General features: G+C 30.9%; 1 protein-coding gene across 1 annotated transcript; it reads right to left on the minus strand.

The window, feature by feature from the left end:
- Nucleotides 1-422: 422 nt before the first annotated feature.
- Nucleotides 423-11,588, minus strand: LACS9 (long chain acyl-CoA synthetase 9). Its single transcript, XM_020380932.3, has 11 exons — nt 10,924-11,588; nt 9,007-9,087; nt 8,017-8,280; nt 7,706-7,837; nt 7,410-7,583; nt 7,032-7,261; nt 5,423-5,540; nt 3,818-3,949; nt 3,553-3,687; nt 2,732-2,938; nt 423-817 (listed from the first exon to the last, which is right to left on the minus strand). Exons 1-11 carry the CDS (start codon nt 11,359-11,361, stop codon nt 650-652), a joined length of 2,079 nt encoding a protein of 692 aa, XP_020236521.2. The 5' UTR covers nt 11,362-11,588; the 3' UTR covers nt 423-649.
- Between the last annotated feature and the right edge of the window lie 3,470 nt (nt 11,589-15,058).

A 15,058-nucleotide genomic window follows, 5' to 3' on the forward strand; every position in this document is an offset into this window, starting at 1 on the left:
TTGAGAGTGTCACAGTTGATAATAAATTTCTTCCATATGATTTAGCGGAATCAGGATGCACCGATGGTTTTGGTACAAGACTTCTGTAAAAGGAAAACAGCTAATATGGATATTTTAATTTTATTTTATTTTTTAGTATGGCTTTATTTTAAAAGAGTCATAATTTTCAACTTAATTTAAAAAATCGTATATAAATAATTAAAAATATAAATGTTTATGTACACAACTATTAATATATATATATATATATATATATATATATATATATATATATATATATATATATATATATATATGTGTGTGTGTGTGTGTATTGGAATTACGACTTACTCTTTTGAGTAATTTTTCAAAATTTATCTTATTTCAGTGATTACCAAAAATAAATTTACCCTTTTAAGAGTAAAAAAAGTCGGAAGCAACTCTATAGAAAATTGATACAACAATAATATCTAATAAAGTTCGTTTTACATTGTCACTAAAGTGAATTCAACATACTATCTGCACGAAATAAGCCTCACTATGCATGATAAACTTCAAATGGGAAAAAAAAGATGATTAGCAACAAAAAAATACAAAACCTCTCCTCACCTCAACCCCTGCCCGGTGCAAAACGGGAAAAAGGTGTAAAAAGATTAGTAGTGTCCTTAGCCTATGAAGCATACAACTTCGAAAGTTCTCCATCAAAAGTCTTTTTTATGGCCTCTCTCTTGAGTTTGAGAGCAGCAGTGACTAAACCAGTCTCAGGAGTCCATGGGTCAGAAAGCAATTTAATTTTCGCAGGAATCTCAAATTTCTCCAAACGAGCTTCCTTTCCTTCCTGCAAACAGTTTCATAAAGAGAAATTATATTCCTACTTAATATTTTTATAACATTATATACAATTAACTAAGAGATAGAAAATGAAGAGAAAGTGTGAAATGGGATGAGTGATGTGACAGAAAGAGAGCAAAAATGAGTTTTAAGAAAATATTGTAAAAATAACATTACTTTTCCAATTTTCATAAACTGTGATCATGATAATAAAAGAGGAACAATAGTACAGCATTTGTAACAATAGAGGCAACACATGGCATTTTATTTTTTTGGGTGAATAGCAACACATGGTATGTTGATTCAAAGAATATATGCATAGTTGCATACTAGAAAACATGCAGACCCTTTTCTTTTAATTGTGAAATTAGGGAATTACGCCCAACAGAACTAATAATAGGAGACTAAGTGGGACATCTTTCGTGTAACGTCCGTTACAAGATATAAAATGAAGTACCAATATGAAGTTAGAAATGAGCTTTACAACCTAATATAGGTCCCTTTGTCCTTTAGCAGCGATGGTGGTCATAAAAGAAAGCAGGGAGAGGGGTCCTTTGCTAACATGCATGCTTATCTCTATGACCTTACTAACATGTCATATGAAGTACATTTTTTTTTTTCACATAAGTAAACATTACTAAATCTACACAAGTGTATAAAAAGATGAAACGCGAGCTATGGAGTTGTCATGCCAACTTCATCTATTATTTTTAGACCACAAGCAAAATCTTCATAACTTCTCCTTTCTTGTCTTTTCAATTGCTCTCACTTTTCCCTCACGATATCACAATGTTATTAGCAATTTATGACGAAAATCACTTCCTCTTTAAATCATTTCTCAACTCTCTTAATTTTCTTTTCACTCTTCTTTAATAACGTAATCATTTATGTTTCATTATCCCAACACTCCAATTCATTTCATTATTTATCATAATTATAGATTGTTTTCTTGAATTATGCATAAATTAGAAAGTGCCCTCTCAATTGACCTTTCCATAGTCATGATTAAAGGCAATGTCATGTTCAGATATAAAAAAAATAGTACTGTAAACTTTATGCCAAAGATAAAGGATAACGTAATGAAATGTCAATCTCATGGTCGCAATAAGCAAGGCACTTCCAACCCTTCTATAAAAAAAGTGGGATCACTAGTAGTGGTATCCTTTCCCGATGATAAAAAACTTTGTAAGACATTGAACGGGATATATTTATATGCAAAAGGTCTCCTAGCTTCCTCCCCTTCCCTCAGTAACGTCACTTTTGTATCCATCAAGGTTATGATTGTTCGAGTAAAAGGAAGATATAAAATAGGGAGGAAAGTAAAAATAAAGAGGGATGAGAAGCTTCTGAGTTTCCTTCATTCATGTTTGGTAGAGGGTACAAAATAAATTTGAATTAAAAATTTTCAAAAAAAAATAAGAAGGAAAAATAAAATTCTTTTTCATAAAATAATGCACAAGTTAATTTGTAAAAATTTACTTACATTAACTTCTCTAAAACCTTATTTTAAATATGCATAAGTCAATTTTAACTTATAGAAAAATGTATTTCCTTTTTCTTTTCTTTTCTTTTTCTCCTATAAGTGTCTTTTGAAAAATTTATTCAAACAGGCCTCAAATGAGTTGCAAGTTGCAACTTTTAACCACTCCATATTTTTGTTATACAAAAAAAGTGTGGAGTGATTTTTAATCTAAATTTTCCTCTTATTCAAACAACCATAGACTGGGGCTGAGATAATTTTGGATGTAAATGTAACTCTAAAGCTAATCAGTTAATATAAAAAGTTGTCATAGTTAACTTTCAACTCAATAATGTGCTGTTGATTAAGACAAGTGTACCTTGTAAAAACTGAAAATTAACACCTAATCATTACCATTAATTAGTTGTTAAGACTTAAGAGGACCTTGACAAGAAGGCATACCTTTACAAGTGATGCATGTACCTCCTTCACAGTTTCTTCTTTCTCACACAATTCTGCAAAACTGACATCAGAAATTCCTTGTTCTGAAGCCCATTCTTCCAATGTGGACTGAGAACCCACCACAAGTGCCACACAGTAACTATGGAAAGGATCAGCATGGACCATAATATTGTCCACAAAGGGGCTAACAATAAGAGCTGCCTCAACCTGTATCAAATAAATTAGTCATAGGAAAATGATTTGCAATGGTGTATGCTACAAAGTTGCTGAAAATATGCCTAAATATCTATAACTTGAAAATGGAGAATTTGATTTTAGAAATGCATTAATTGTGTTTCAAATCTTTAAGATGTGATCGAGATAAAGATAAGGATTTCGTTATCATCTAGACTTGTGGATGTTATCATTTTATTTTCAAGAATAAGATGATATTAGTATGAGTTTTCTGTTATACTTTAACTTTATAGATAGAGCCCAACAATAGATGTTTAAGGTTTATTAATTATATCATACACCCAGTTTCTCTTTCATCACACTTTTATTCCATTTTTTTTTCTTACTTCACTCTTTATTTCCTACAGCATCATTTGTTACATCTACCAGTATCTCTCCTTTATTTTATTTTTTTTCTCTTTCTCTTTTCTTTACAGTCTTACACCTCAATAAAAAAAATTCTCTCTCTCTTTTTTCTTAACGCCCATACACCTCAAATTTGAGACGTACAATAATAATTTTCCTTTAAGAAGTCCTATGCACAACACATCTCTTCTTTTAAAATTGTTTTTTTTTCTAAAACAAACCAACAGAAGTAATGTCCATACCTTTCCCAATGAGACATATTCTCCATGCTGCAGTTTAACAATGTCCTTTTTACGATCAATGATTTCAAGGCATCCATCCGGATGAAATCTCCCAACATCACCAGTGTAAAACCACCTCATTCCTCTTTCATCAACCTTCACAGCAAAGGTACAAATTCACTAAGGAGAATTTTTACAGCAGCCGTGGAAAATCAAAAGTGATGTATTATTCCAGTTTGTCTTTTTGCCCCCAAGACAAATAGAGAAAAGATCATTGAAGCCTTACCTTGTATAATTCTTTTGTTTTTTCTTCATTTTTGAAATACCCAAGAGTGACATTTGGACCACCAATTACAATTTCACCACGGGGCATTGGTGAGTCATTTGTTAAATATCCACCTTCAGGCCAGTCGATTAGCTGAGGTAAGAAAATCAAATGTTCATATGAGAAATGTCTTTTTTCCGGATACCACAAAGAAAAAAAATCTGCCACGATTAGATAACCATAGTAGAAAAATACATGACTCAATCTTTAAGCCTCCTTTACATCGCACCATTATACAAGGAAGATTATAGATGCTACCCATTTTTATAAAATTTCACCCAATATGAATTACTTATGATAAATTTAAGAAAACAAGGAAATAGTTGACATCCAATATATTCTCTTAGAGTTGTAATTGCCTCCAGAATGTCATGAAGTATAGGCAACACTTAATAACATGCTAACAGTCCAAAGAAAATGGTACTATGAGTATAGTAAGCAAAACATTCCTACATTGACAAAGTTGCTGATAATTTTTAAGCATGCTAAAAAAGTTTGCTTAACATGACTTTACAAGCTTTGCTGAAGACTAGTATGCCACGCAAATACACAATTAAGTTGAATAATTTCCGTGAACAACTATTATCCAAGAAAATCTCCCAATTATGACTATATTTGTAAGATTTTTGGTCTACTTTCTTTGTGTCCCTTCTCATGATGAGTGGTAGCAAGGTTCCTGGGATGAGGTTGGTTAACTAGGTTTAGTTAATCAGCTTGTTTTGGTTGTTTTGTTCTTGTTCTTTTTCAGCCTCTTTTTAGAGGATGTTTTATGCTCTGTTCTCATAGTTCCTTTAATATGTGCTCGAGGGTGTACTCAACACAATGAGAATAAATAAAATTAAAAGACCTAAACTTTGCATCTTATGTTGATACCATAATAAATTACCAAAAGCCAGAAATATAGATAGGGTACTGTATTTTTTGTTAAAACAAGGTTCTACAACTACAACAAAAACAAAATCCTTTATCCTACTAAGTGACTACATGGATAAAGCAATGAATTGTGTTCTGTCAAAAAGTCTTCAGAGAAGACATTTAGATCTAAGACCATTTTAATAGTATTTACAAACTTTCTTGGTTTTCCTTACCTTTTAACTATTGGGCTATTCTCCATCTACTAACGTTCTTCTTACTAGTTTTAATTGGTCATTTTCTCAAATGGCCAAACCATCTTAGGCGCAGTTCTACCATATTTTCCTCAGCGGGTGCTACTTCTACTTTCTCTAATACATTCTTATGTCCTAGACTCTCGTCCATATAATCTAACGTATATGGTGGTAACGGAATCTTTTATGTCAGAAATGTAGATTAATTGTGCTTATGATGTATCTTGACATAAGTTGCATGAAGTGAATTCTCCGAACCTAATTAAGAAGTATGATTCGACTAAATAGCAGTATAAAAGGAAACCTGTATAATTTCACATAAAGAACAATGAGTAGTATTTATTTGTGTAAGAGTCCTTGAAGTTAAGCCATTAGGACTGGCAAGTAGTGAGATATTTGAGTAGGATGAAAAGGGTCATTCAAGTTGTATGAAGGAAAAATTTGTCTGATCCATAATTACCTTAATATATGAGCATGGAAGAGGTGGTCCAACACGGCCAACGGATGTATCATCAACATCAGAGAAGGTCCCACCAGCACAAGTCTCTGTAAGACCATATCCTTGACCGATTGGAGCACTGGAGATGACTATAAATTATAAATATGACAGAAAAAATAAGGTTTAATTGTATTTTTGATCCCTCTAGTATTACAATTGTGCAATTTTGGTCCATAAGTTCTAATTGAGCAATTTTAGTCTCTCTAAATATTTCAATTATGCAATTTTGGTCCCCCAAAATTTAATGAAGCAATTTTAATCCCTCAAATATTACAATTATACGATTTTAATCCATCGAGTATCGCAATTATACAATTTTTGACCTATTTAAGTTACATATATTATAATTTTCATTTATGTATTAAATAATATTTATTTATTATTACTAAAATTATTAATATACGTAACTTAAATAGAAGAAAAAAATTGTATAATTACAATACTTAAAGACTAAAATCACACAATTATAGTAGTTTAGATACTATAATTGCTTAATTAAAAATTGAGGGACCATAATTGCACAATTGTAATATTTGAGGAACTAAAATTACTCAATTAAAGTTTAAAGGACTAAAATCATACTACGGTTATACTTTTGAGACCAAAAAACGGATTTAAACCAAAAAAAATAATAAAGGAAACACAAGGGAGAAAAAAAAGAAAAAAGCATTAGAGTAAAAGCTAGTAATATTTCCTTCAGTAGAACACTAAAGCATGAATCAGGTAATATATACAGAAGTTGAATTTTCAAAAGGAAAAAGGCAGACCCACAGATAAGTTTCTGTTTTATTTGTTTATATCAACTATCAACTATCAAGGCCAGTTATAACAAATCATTCATAGGTCATAACAGAGCAGTTCGTATTTGAACTTCTCGTTGCATGCCTACCTATGTCCTATGTTGATTCTAGACTTCTTCATGATATTCTGACTCTTTGTGTTTGTTAGAGATATTTTGGGAGAAAATAATCACTTGATTCTTCAAAACCATCTCAAGAAAGTAGCCAAAAGAGAAAAACCATTATTTCTCTCAAATAAGTTGTGCCAAATCATAAATCACCAAATATTTCTTCAGTCTAACTCGTTCTTAAGTTGGTCCTCTTTGTTTAGAGCTCTAATGCTCAACGAACATCATAAAATTAATATAGAAACTTTTAACAAGTTTGATTACTGTTAAATAGACAAAACATTAAAATATCAACAATATCACTTCAATGTAAAAGATAGGTTAACGTTTGACATCTCTATGCATGCTGCAATTCAGTGCATATGGTTGGATCAGAAGACCAATGATTTCAAAAATAATTCTTTGTTATGAGATGTTTAAGGAATATAGTGCTCTTTTTAGTTGACGGTTATTGTATATGGCTCTCAATTTGGCATGTAGAGAAACTGACTAGGTTTAAGTTCATGTGTCTTCTTATCTAGTATGACTTACGTGTTTTTAATGTTTTTGGTTTTTTTCTAGGAAAACATCTTATCCTCTAGTGTACTTCCCTCATTTGGTTCTAAAATCAAATTACTTATTTTTATGTCAGGTATACATACACAATATTAGAACAAGACTGACCCAAGACAAATATTGATGAACTTCTGGGTATCACCAGAAAGGGGAGCACCACCGCACAGTATAAAACGGATCCGGCCGCCCAGAATTGCCCGGACCTTTCTGAACACAAGAAAATTCCAAAGAGCCTTTTCCAAGCCCCAAGCTCCAAACCAACTGCCATTGATTGCTTGAAGCCTCCGTGCATAGGCTAAATGAAACAACTTCTTTGGCAATCCTCCTGCTGCATTTACCTGCATTGACAAGCCTTTAAGTCCTCACTCTTGCCCCATCAATTGTTTAAAGCTAGGTTTCAAGCAACTAGCTTGCTAACACACATGATACTCTTGATGCATGCAACATAAGTGTGTAATCATGAGTCACAAATCAAACTCAAAGTACCTTCTTGAACACTCCATCTCGAACACGATCAAGAATTGCTGGTACAGCTGCCATTAAAGTTGGCCTCAGTGCAGTGGCATCCCCTTTTGTTCCCCTTTTTATCTTGTTTGATGTATCAGTAAGGGTCAAAGGAGAACCATACCCTATGGGAACCCCAACAGCTGCCATCAAATTCTAACATACTCGAGTGGGTCAAAACATGAAATGAAGAAATACAGAAGAAAAAAAGATGGAAATAGAATGCCCTTAGTCTAAGAAAATTATGGAATCTATACAAGAAAAGTATATTCACATACTTCAGCTGCTAATTCTAAGATATGAGCCATTGGTAAGTATGCAAGATATACGTCCTTTGTCCCAATGTCAGGAACAATTGTCATCACAGCAGAGAGTGTAGCTAAGACATTGCCATGTGTCATCATCACACCCTGTGCAAAAGAAAGAAATTAAAGAAATGGCATAAACAATATAAACAAGAGAATGAAAAGTGAACAAAAAGAATGAAGGAAAGAAAACATGTTATAGTCCAATCTAGAACAGTTCATTCAGTAAAAAGATTTTAAAAATTGAAATTGAAAGAGCAACACATCTCAGTGATGCTTCTGACCTTAGGTAATCCTGTACTTCCACTTGTATACATTATAACTGCAACATCTGCTGAAAGAGGTAAATCAGCATCAACAGGATTTTCTCTACCAAGTCTCTCAACCTCGGCAAAGGAAGTGATTATCCAGTCAAATGCAATAGCTGAGGCATTAGATGGGATATCATCATCCAAGCATATCACACGTTTCACTGAGTCTAGTTGTCCACTAATGTTTAGAAGTGTTCTCAATTCTTTTTGCCCACATATCACTGTTGTAACCTCTGTCTGGCAACGGTTTTGAAAGCAAATGCATAACAAATTCCAGAAATTAAATCACAATACTGATAACAAGCTATGGCTAAATTAATAACCACATGAAAATTTCAAATTTCGATAATCCAATAAATTGCAAATGCCAAAACTTTTATGCTTAGGAGCTATGTATTTTCAAGTTTGCACACAAGACAACTGTGCAATTGTGCACTTTTATCTCAGTTCAGTTGTTTCTCAAGAAAACTTACAAACTCACTATAGCCTTATATATTATGCCACACAATGTAGCCAATACGTGTTTGGTATAGTGGATTGAAGAGGATTGAGAAGTTGTAAGGAGAACCTTATATATTGACATTTGCTGTGACATAGAATTGTCTTCATGGCAACTCTAGTGTTCTGCCAGATCGCCATAGCTACTGTACATTTCCTAGTAAAGTTATTATTTGACATACATCTAAAGAGACCATATTGCTTTAGTAATTTAATCATAGCTACTTGCTTCCTTCTTTTTCTGACATGTCATATACGGGGACAAGTGTTAAGAAATTGATACATTATATATACTAATAAATGTGACAAACTTCTATCTATCCAAGGCTATAAAATCAACTAGATTATTAATATTTTCTCTATGAAGAGCATAATCAGGAACTCAGGAAGTTATAGCAATTAGCAAGACATTCCAGGCAGGCAGAGATGTGTGAAAAATAAGAGACAAAGAGGAGTGATAAAAACCTCATTCAATGAGTAACATAAAGCTTCCTCTCCCAATGATGCATATATAGTCACAACTGTCACATTTCGCCTGAAACAACCCTGAAGATGCAGAAGTAGGAAAAGAAAAACAAGTCAATTCCCATCTCCCTTCAATCAGACGTAAAAATACTTTTTTATTTCATAGTGGAATTCAATAAATATTTTTAGTGTTATTAATAATTTGTAGAATTAATTTAGTGTAATCATCTTTAAATGGTTGTAAAAGCGTAGTTTCTACCGTTAGAATGCACAATCAACTCTAATTTCAAACCTTAGTAAATTGTAAAGACCACTTTTCTATTTCTTAACTGAGTTTTTTTTTTCAATCAAATTACCAAATAAATAAAAGATCGGTGATGACTCTATTTTATAATTTTTTTTCCGCCATTGTGACCCGTAATGACTAGTGACAGTTGAAATTATGGTGGGGACAATTGAAGTGTTAACAACCACAACCAATTCCACCCTCATCATCTGCCTGTTAAGGGCAGGTATCCATTTAACATGTATTCATAAATTTTTTATATATCTATGAGTATCCATATGTATATGTAAGTATTTGAAAAATGAAATATTTTAAATAAAAAGGTAAGAAACAAAATAAAATTAAAAATAAATAATTTAAAAGACATATATTTATGTTAAAAAATAATTTCATAACATATATATTTGTACTAAAATAAATAATTATAATATGTATATTTAGTGTAAAAATAAATTAATCAAATTATTTTATATATAATTAAAAGTATTTTTAATAATCTTAAAATGCATGTACCCTGCAAATACAAGTATTTTAGTATCCTTCCCTGTTCCATTATTATTAAGCAGATATATATTTAATTATTCATTTAAAATTCATAACAAATTTTATTCATATGTATGAATTTCTTTGTCACCCACAAGCTTAACTCTAACCTTCACAATCAGGCTTGTAAAAATATTTTAAAAAAATAGAATTGCCACAGATATTTTATTGGACAGAAATTAAAAATAATTTTAAAACTCTTTTAAAAATAAAAAAATAATCTTTAAAATCAGGCAAAGCAATGTTTGCGAGTCTACTAGGGGGTCTTCAACATACCTTTCCCAGGAGTCTTAGAAACTTCAAACACACATTTAAAATATTTTATTTTATTAATTAAAATTTATTAAAAATCACAAATTTCTGATTAAGACAAATTATTCTAGACATAAAGTTCAATAAATTATGACAAACAAAAAATATTTTTTTTAAAATTGTACTACTCCTTACATACATAAGGACGACCTGAAAAAAGAGTATTTATGTCGACATAAATATCTTATATCATCTTACTTAATTACATACGTTAATCTTCTTTATTAGATACGACAGAATAACCACTTTTTAAGTAACAGTAAAAGGGATAAAAATGGGAAAAAAAATAATTAATATTATATTATTGAAAAGCTGGTTTTACCATTTTTTTTCTTCGAACACAATCCTTATCATATCACGGGACAGAAGAAATAGAAAATAATAAATAATTTTAAAAAAATTAATATATTAAACACTTGATTATTTACACACAAATTCCAGAGGAGTGGTGGGTCAATATATTTTTTAACATGCTCATTCTAAAACATTCTAGCTTCCATTAAAATTAATTAAAAACTACACAATAACAGGTAGTAAGACTTGGTATCAAACAAGAAGTAAAATCCATGATATTTCAATAAAAAAATTTATCAAGACTAACTAGTGTGGTTAAAAAAACTGTGTTGATAAGAGAGACGATACGTGTGCAGTGTACAATAACGCAGATGAAGATGATTCACTAAGCATAAGTTTATTTTGGATCAGACAATAACACCAAAATCACGCAACCACTCTGCTTTAAAGTTTTGTCTTTAATGCAATTTGTAGGGCAGAACCTGTAACGCCATGAACCACTCCTGGCGCGTGTCGGCGAAGATCGCGACGCGCTCCTCCCTGAGATGGCCGATGTAGGCCAAGCCAGAGGCGAAGGCCGAAACGACGTCGAAGACTGCGGCGTACGACAGCCAGCGGTACTCTCCCAGGTGAAGCTTCTCGAAGGACCTGGCGTCCACCTCGCGAGCCACCAGGGCGCGCGTCCCGAGCAGGAGCCTGGCCGCGTGCGCCTTGCAGGCCGCCTCGAAGAGCTCGGCGAGCGTGGCGACTCCCTCCCACGCGCTCCGCACCGGCGACTCGAAGCGGTGGTTGCGGAGGGCGAGGCCGGGGTCTCCGGCGACGTCGACCGGAAGGCCTCGGCGTTTGGGCCCCCGGGAGGCGTTGCGGACGAGGAGCGTGACGAGGAGAGGGAGTATGGCTCCGAAAATGTAGGGATTCATGGCGTGTGGTGAGGGAAGCGTGAGTTTGTGAGGGATTGGTTAAATAGTGTAGGAATGGGAATCGGAGAGAACGATGAGTGTTGAATGAGGTCGTTGGAGTTTCAGTTGCGAACGAGTTCCCCAAGTTGGGGCTTGGTCTTTCTCGCTTGGCTCCAGTGCTTTCGCTTTTGTCGTCAACGTTTCTCTTTTTATCAGATTTCCTTCCATTCCCTTGCTTACGTGGAAGTAGATGCCTGCAACTAGATTTAGTCTACTGATTCGAACGAAGATCTAGGTTCAATCCTCCTTACAACTATCTTTATAATTTTTTTTATTTTAAAAAAAAAATATTATGGAAACAAAATTAATTATTTCTTTTTATCATCAAAATTACATGTATAATAATTATTTTAAAATTTATGTTAAAAATAACATTAATAAAAGAGATATCTTGTTTAAATGTTTATTTATTTATTTATTTTTTAACTAATTTGCTCGATTATCTCATTATTTAAAGTTACCTATATACTCTTTCTTTATCATTTTTTTTCTTATTTTATTCAATTTTTTTATAGTAAGACACCGGATGACTTTTTTCACTGGTATTTTAGTAATGTTGCTTATTATATTATGAGGTATGTTAGTTACATCTTTATTTATAAAAAATAACTTTTATAAAAAATAGTTATAGTCTAAATTATATTTTTATATTTTATTTTTATTTTTAAATTTATTTTTTATCTGTTAAGATATTATTTTAATTTTTTATCTTTTATATTTGAATTAATTCGACTCTTTAAAAAATTAATTTTATAATACAGTTTTAAATCAATTTTTGACTAATTTATTATATGAAACTTTTGATATTAAATTTAATTATATGAAAATTACGATGTTCAATTAACTTTGAAATCTAAAAGAGCTATAAATATAGTAAAATTTGAGTAAAAACTAAATCTCAGTAACTAAAAAATAATGTAAAATTATATTTGTTTTTCAAGTTTTGGTTGTTATTTAGATTTATTCTTATGTGATTCTCACAATGTTTAAAATACTTTTAGTTTAAACTTTAGTTACATTAAATAATTTTCATATAAATGATTTTAATGAGACAAATTTAAGTTTTGACTCAATAAAAAAAAATCAGAATCGTGTTTCAAAATTTAAAATAATCATTGTTTAAAAATGATTAAATTAACAAATATTTAAGAGAAAAAGACAAAAATTAATATTTTTAAGAGATAAAAAATTAAAATAAATCTAAAAAATAAAATAAATTACTGTAAATATAATTTAACCATAATTATATATTTTAGTTTTCTATACACTTACTTTTTAGCTATTCAGAAATACCAAAAATTTATTTTATTTAAATATAATTAAAATAAGAAACTATTTTGATATTAATTATTCGGAAGAAAAGTGACGGAAGGTATTTACCCTTGTGTTTGGGGTCTGAATGAATCGTGATTCAGTTTTGTCGGTATCCAAGTTTATTGAATGTGTTTGGGATGGGATGCATGAGGCCTAGATTTAATGTTTTTTTACTTTTTAAGTTTTGATTTTTTTTTTCTTATAGAAGACAATATTAATAAGAATTTAATTAAATATATTTTTAGTTTTTACATATACTTATTTATTTTCGTCATTGTAAAAATATTTTTTAAATAGTTTTTTAATTTTGGTACTAGTTTATATTTTTATTTTTATTGACAACGAGATGATGTTCATCAACTACTAGAAGCTCTTTTGCAGCTCCAACTAATGGGAACTAGGGTTCTCCAACAACTTCATCTAGTGTAACCAATGGTGGCAGTTCAATTCGGAGTTCTAAATCAATCGTATTCAATGCTCTTAGCTATGTTAATGTGAAGGAAACGTTGAATTATAAAAAAAAGACTTTTTTTAATAATTTTAAATAATTTAAATTTAAAAAATAAAAGTAAATAATTATTCAATTGTCCACCATAGAAAATATGCCATGATTATCCACCATAACAAGCACTTTATTTCTCATTTTAGTTATTGTAATTAACCTTTTCATTTTGATTTAATTCCTTTGAAAAAAACTAGAAATAAATCATTCACATATTGCAAACACAAAAAAAAAAAAAGAGAAAATAAGTATATTACAAGAATTAAAATAAAATAAAAACAACTAAAATAAAAAAAAAATACGAAAATAATTTTATAAAATACAATATATATATATATATATATATATATATCATGAACTAAAAATATTTTTAAGTTAAAAAAATATAAATACACCAAAAATATAAAACTTTTATACTTTTTTATTCAGAATGGATAGTACATATATATGATAAGATTGTTTGTTTTATAATAATTATTTTAGAAATTATATAAAGTGATTTTAATTAATAATGTATAAAAATTAAAATTTACTATAAATAATAATAGTTTGGTTCACGACCTAAAGTAAGGAGGATCTTGTTACATTACCTTATCCAAACTTTTTGACTATAAAACTTTGATAGATCGTACAAGGTGGATTTATTCGTAGAAAAGTGTTTCCTCCACTCGCAACTTAAGACACGTAATACAATTAGAATGGAAGTATGGAGAAGAGACCAAGATATGCGTATAAGTGTAATTGAGTAATGTCTGTCATTCAAAACATAGACAAAATGTTAAATATTTTCTTTAGCACACTTTCATTCGTAATAGTTATTGTTACTAAATTTATTGGCAGGAGGGGTTTCACAAGGTGAATTAAGGTTTAAATTTATGTTGAAAGATATTTATATTTAGAGTTTATGTAGATAAAATTTATTTATAAGTATTTTCAAGAAAAATAAAAAATAAGTTTTTTTTTAGTTTCTTTATAAATTAAATTCACATATGAAGAAACTACTATAGAAGACTTTTGGTACTGCATATGATCACCACCAGTTATATTAAAAGCATGCATCAGGATGTTTAACTTGGTTGCTTCTTATTATGTCCATGGGATAATAAGCTAGAATTGCAAAACATGGTTTCTGATGCTTGTTTGGTTCAGAACTTCAATAAAATGTTTTGAGAAGTTAAGGGTAGAAAGGTCATGGAGTTGAGGAGTGATGGAGATAACGGTGGTAGTTGATGCCTTGGTGGTGCACAATAGTCAACATTAGGGGGTTGTTTGTTAGGAGTCTAGGTCATTAAGTATGGTAAATGATGGACCACCTATAATGAAGGTCCACCTTTGAATATGTCTAGAAAAATAATGTATATGGCAAAAAATATGAAGTAAATTTATAATTATCCTCTAAAATTTATTATATAGCAAACAACTTCTAAGGTACTATTAGTCATATGATCTAGGGGATCAATAATTAGTGAAAATAACAACGTAAAGTTTGTGACAAATGAAATAAATAGTACCTTCATTGGGTGAGATGAGAAAAATGGGAATTTGCTATAGTTTTTGGAACTTGTAATGTAACATAGGATACGAACATTCAACACACCCGGCATGAGTTGGACTGGACCACACCCTTGTGGAAGCTGCTCACGGACTCTACGAAACTACCACCTACACTTTTTCTCACCCTCCATTCTTCCACATTAATCAATATCCCACCATATACTTAAGTACGTGTCAAATCATTTTTACATCTTAACAACATTTTCTCTAATGTAAAACATAAAGCCAACCACAATTTGTAATTTTCTTTTTATAAATTCCAACCAATAGCAAAGAAAGTATTAAAAA

The sequence above is a fragment of the Cajanus cajan genome, chromosome 9 (assembly GCF_000230855.2).
Source record: "Cajanus cajan strain Asha chromosome 9, NIPB_CcT2T_4, whole genome shotgun sequence".
In the NCBI taxonomy this organism is placed as follows: Eukaryota; Viridiplantae; Streptophyta; class Magnoliopsida; order Fabales; family Fabaceae; genus Cajanus; species Cajanus cajan.